Here is a 5,003-nt window from a genome sequence, read left to right on the forward strand (position 1 = left end):
GGTGTGGGGGGGGAGGCAGTGTGTTGGGAGAGGCAGTGTGGGGAAGTCAGGGCGGGCGGGCCGGGCACCTCACCCTGGGGCTCTCCCCGGTTCCATCGGGCAGCGTCTAGGAAGCTGCTCAGTCCTTTCTTGGTCTTGGTGGGCTCATCTGAGCGCCGGTTTTCCTTCACCTGCGAGAGGCGGGGGAGGGCAGAGGGCTGGTATCTCTGAGCCACTCACATAGAGGAGCTGGGCAGGGGCAGTCATGAGGCTCCCATGGGCTCTCTGGGGAGGAAAGGTCCAGGTTTGAGCGCTCAGGGAAGCACCTTTTTCCGGAAGAAATTCCTCCCCGTCTTCTTGTCTCCGCTCTTGGTCCGCACCCCGAGGTGGCGCATGTACAGGCTGATGGCGCTGACCACGGCGGCACTGTGGGGAGGGGACAGTAAGGACCCCACACGCTGACCTGCATACTGCGCCCCCACAGCCTGACCCTCTGAGTTCGCTTCCCACCCCAACCCCACACCACTTCCTGCTGCACATCTCAGGAAGGGGCGAGGGCTCCAGGGGACAGGACCAGAGATGTGGCTGAACTCGGACCCCACGCCCCAGCCTCCTCCCTGGGGCCCAGGAGACTAAAACGCCTGTCTTGCTGTCCTCTGCCTCCATCACCTCTTTTCTTCATCGGTAGAGATGGTATGTCTGTGAGGAAGGAAAAGAGAGACAAGCTTGCTAAACCTGGGGTCCCTATCCACCCAGCACAAATGTCCAGTGGCTATCCCCCTGAAGCTGGGACAGGACAGTGGAGCGGCAGAGAGGGCGCTGCCGAAGCAACGGGGAAGGAGAGAGATGATCTCATCCGGGTGCAGCCAAGGACAGGAGTGACAAGGACGAGACCCAAGTGCCAGGCCTGAGTAGAGGCCTTGGACAGGCCTGGAAACTGGGAGACCCCACCGCTAGGAAGAGAAGCTGAAAAACCAGATGAACTAAAATGCCAGGGCCATGGGACCCAGAAGTCAAGGGAAGATGCTAAGAAATGACTGTGGAGCTGCAGAGGGAGCCCTGAAATGGATGGGGCAGCTGGCGAGGGGCTGGCCCACTCACTGCATCTCCTCCAAGTGGGCCAGCAGCCGCTCCGCCACCAGCCGCTCCCGGGCCTCGAAGGTGGCGTGATCCCGCTCCACCCAGGCCTCCAGCTGGGTCAGCTCCTGCTCCCAGGGCGTCATGCCCATGAGCCGCTTGGATCGGAAGTCCTCCAGCTGCCGGCTGATGGCTGCCTGCTGGCTCTGCACCACCTCCTGCACGAACTGCCGCTGGCTGTCCTCAGAGATGAGGTCAGGCCGCGTGCGGTCTGCAGGGATAGGGGTGAGGCTGGGGGTCGTTTCCCGGGCCCTGGTTCCCCACCCACCCTCGGACTCCAGCCGGCATGCTTCCCTGGGCTGCTGCTTCAGGAGGAGGAGAACTGAATCTCCACTGACCCAGAGCACGGTGTGTGGCCTCCGCCCAGGGCCTCCCATGAGGCCTGGCGCCCGCTAGACCCCCTCCCTCATCCCAAAGTCCCCTCTCCTCTCCTTACCAAGTTCAAAGGCGACAGCGGAAGGGACAGACACCCGCAGAACCTGCTCAGGAGAGAGGATGGAGTGAAGGGGAGGGCTGGGCAGGGATGGGATGGCAGCCTAGGTGCCCCGAGGGATGGTGGTCTGAGGAGGAGCGGCAGGAGGAGGGCCAGGCTGGCCCAGGGGCTCCCTGCCCAGGCTGTCCTTCCCGTCGCCCTCCGCAGGACGGGGGTGGGCGGCAGAGGGGACGGGCCCCCGGAGGTGTCTCACCGCGGTCTTCTCCAGGAAGCTGTGGTAGAAGTCGAGGAAGGCCTTCTTGGCCTCCTTAGGGCCCAGAGAGCCCAGCAGGTCCGCGTGCAGGCAGCAGAGCTGGGGAGACAGAGGTGACCTGTGCTCCCTCCCGGCCACCCGAACCGCAGCTCCGCTTGGAAAACCGCGGGGCTCACGTCCTCTCGAAGTGTGCTCCCTGATCTCCACAGCGCCCCCAGGCCAGGCCTGCCTCCCTGGGGCCTCCCTGAGCACCTGGTAATTTCTCTCCTGTGGAATGGCTCTCTGTGGCTCTGCCTGCCCGCTGCTGCCACGACTGCCCGACACCTTCTAAACCCTTTATAAACACAAACCTGTTGGCTCATAGGGATGTCGTTATCCCATCTCACAGATGAGAGAGCTGAGCTCAAGTTTACTGACGCTCACAAGCCAGCACGTGGCAAAGCTGGGGCTGGAACCCAGGCAGCCTACCTCCCTAGACTCCACTGCCTAGAGTTGCTGTGAGCGACTTGAGGGTTAGTGAGGCAGGGGTGTAGGTGCTGATTCACCTGGGTCTCAGGCAGGCCCCGCTGAGGGGGGCTCACTTATTCATTCATGCAGCGCCTCCCGGGACCGCCCTGTGCTGGGAGACGCTGGCAATGCAGTGGGGACTCCAACCTGTCCTGACTCCTGGGGGGCTCTCGTCTCAGTGCGCTACGGACTCAGCCCACTGGGGGGTGGGACTCCATAAACACTTTCAACAAATATATCACCCCCCACCCCAACCCAAGGCAAAAACTCCATGAAAGGCCACTGGGAAGCAGCCCGGGACCACAACGATCCCTCCGCTGCTCCTCCAGCCGGCGAAGTGAGGGAACGGCATGAGGACAAGACTCAAAATGCCGAGGCCTCTGGGTCACCTCAGCCAAGCCCTGGCCCTCAGGCCGCGGGTTCTACTCTGTGGAAGGACATGGCTGAGTCCCCGGCGCTCAGTTCTAGACACCCCAGGCTCAGGAGGCCGGAACCTCCATGCACCAGGCGAGGTCTGCACTTTTCTGGAGAGGAGGCAACTTCCTAATCTCCTCTTCTGGAGGGACCTGCTGGGCATTTCCAGTCCAGCCCAGTGCCCTGGGTTAACCCTGCTCTCGGCCCGTGCGGGGCTGCACTGGGTCCTCCTGGGAGGGGCCGCTGTCCACAGAGCTTCTTCCTTCCTACATCGCCCGCGGGGTCCTCTGGACTCCCAGGTGCCTTGCACAGCATGGCTCTGCACCTGCAGCTCGCAGGCGTTTCCGACACAGGTTTCTGGATCGCCAATTATCTGCCTCGAGGGCTGCTTGTGGTGGTTGCTTGTTTCTGAATCAAGGCTGGTGCACCACCTGGATCTGAGGAGGCTGATGATGCGCCAGCCCGCGGTGACTTGACTGGAGGCACCTCCACGGCCACGGAGAGGAGGGTTCAATTTCTGGAGTCCATGGGGAAGTCCGCAGGGATGGGTGACACGGCCACAGGCACAGGAGGGGATGGCACGGCTTCTCCCCGGCTCCGGGATTCTGTTGCTCTCTCATGGCCCTGCTGTGTGTGCTCTCCCAGCCGGCACTCCAAGCTCACTGAGATTCCTACGGAACCTGCAATCTTGTCTGGACCACACGGTGGTCCCTCGGGCTCCCTAGTTCTAGATCTGCTTTCTGGATCTATTTTCTAGACCCTCCTGGCTCATCTTCACTGGCCTAACCCACTGACCACTCTGGCCTGGCCTGGCCCACCCTGCCTGTGCCTACCCAGCCCCATCCTCACCAGGGGTCCTGGCTCGAACTGCAGGGCCACGTGCTGCAGGAGGGCCATCAGGTGGGCTGGACGCCGCTTCACCTGCTCCAGGCTCTGGAACTGGCTGTTTTGCTCCTCTGGGTTCTGAGGGTGGGAATGGGGGTGAGACTGTGGGGAGAAGGGGGGCCTTGGGCTTGACCCTGCCCCTTCCCTGGCACTTCCTGATGGATCCAAGCTGGGAGGAGGTGTCTATGCTGTAGAGGTGGCAGCAAGGCAGGTGAGAGATGAAGACATACATTACAAGAGATGGGAAGGGGATCTCTGCTGTAACTGGGGAGCAGCGATAAAAATCGGGGTTAGAGTAAAAAAGGGTGGGATCAAGAATGGGATGGGGAGACGAGGAAGGAGGCACCACGAAGACGAGAGAGAAGGGCTTTGAGAGGCTGCAGCGGGACAGCATCTGAGGACAGAGAACTGGACCTGAGGTGGGAGGGGACACTGAGGATGGGACTTGAGGGGCGGGGCCCCCAGGGACAGAAGCTTTCCCGCTCCAACTCCTCACCGCCTCCAGTTCGTTCTCAAAATCCTCGTCCTCGGCCCCAATGATGCTGACGGGCACCAAGCCAGGCCGGGGGGGCCCTGGGGCCTGTGGAAGAGAAGGGTTGGCTTCAGCCCACAGTGCTCCCCACTCACAGCCCCCCAACCTCCTCACCCCTTGGCTCTTTCCACTCACCGCCCCTCGGACCAGGACGCTGTCTGCCTCCATGGGCTCTGCAGGGCTGGGGGAAGAGGAGGAGCGTGGTTAGGCGATGGGAGGAGATGGCACAGGAGGTTACTCACAGATTCCTGGCCCAGGTGTGAAGGTGAGTAAACAGCCTTTCCCCATCTGGGCCTCCACAGCTCAATGGGGCCTCTGTGTGGCGACAAAGAGCCCTTCAGAGGCCAGCCAGGGCGGGGAGCCCAAGGACAGGGAGACTTGCTGGGGGAGAAGCTGGAGTCCCAGGAGCCTGGGTCCATGAGAGCTGTGGCCGTGAGAGCCTGCAAATTTGGGGTCCCTAATGCAGGAGGGGGCTGGAGCTCAGACTCTGGGATCTGAGGGAGGAGGAGCTGGGGGCCTGGACTCTTGGGTCTGAAGAGGAGGGGCTGGGGGCTGGGCCCTGGGGAGGCAGGGCGTGCAGACCAGCAGAGTTGGGAAGGTTAAAGGGAGGTAGGAGGTATATAAATGGGGTGTGTGGGGGCTCTCTTCTGATCTGTGACAGGCTTGGGGCAGGATGTTGCCTCTGAACCCACCAGCCCCACTTCCTGTGACAGGAAGTCACAATGGCAAGTCCCCCAACCCCCAACTCTCTCCGCATAAGAAAACAAACTCTGAACCCTTCTCCCTCAAGGACCAAGAGTCCCCCAACCCAGGAGTTCTTTCCCTCGAGGACCTGACATATTTCTGGCTTTCAGCCTCACAAC

At 61.9% G+C, this 5,003-nt stretch overlaps 1 protein-coding gene across 1 annotated transcript in view; it reads right to left on the minus strand.

Annotated features, from left to right (window-relative positions):
- Positions 1-5,003, minus strand: part of ARHGEF1 (Rho guanine nucleotide exchange factor 1) — a 19,889-nt gene that overhangs the window by 11,168 nt on the left and 3,718 nt on the right. Inside the window, exons 2-10 of the mRNA XM_015562201.1 lie at positions 4,276-4,321; positions 4,105-4,188; positions 3,573-3,686; positions 1,803-1,901; positions 1,553-1,595; positions 1,081-1,327; positions 649-678; positions 306-405; positions 74-170 (exon numbers count right to left, since the gene is read on the minus strand). Coding sequence (XP_015417687.1) covers positions 74-170; positions 306-405; positions 649-678; positions 1,081-1,327; positions 1,553-1,595; positions 1,803-1,901; positions 3,573-3,686; positions 4,105-4,188; positions 4,276-4,308 — 847 coding nt within the window. The 5' untranslated portion in view covers positions 4,309-4,321. The remainder of the gene's footprint in view (positions 1-73; positions 171-305; positions 406-648; positions 679-1,080; positions 1,328-1,552; positions 1,596-1,802; positions 1,902-3,572; positions 3,687-4,104; positions 4,189-4,275; positions 4,322-5,003) is intronic.

Source organism: Myotis davidii, unplaced genomic scaffold, assembly GCF_000327345.1.
Source record: "Myotis davidii unplaced genomic scaffold, ASM32734v1 scaffold1577, whole genome shotgun sequence".
Lineage (NCBI taxonomy): Eukaryota > Metazoa > Chordata > Mammalia > Chiroptera > Vespertilionidae > Myotis > Myotis davidii.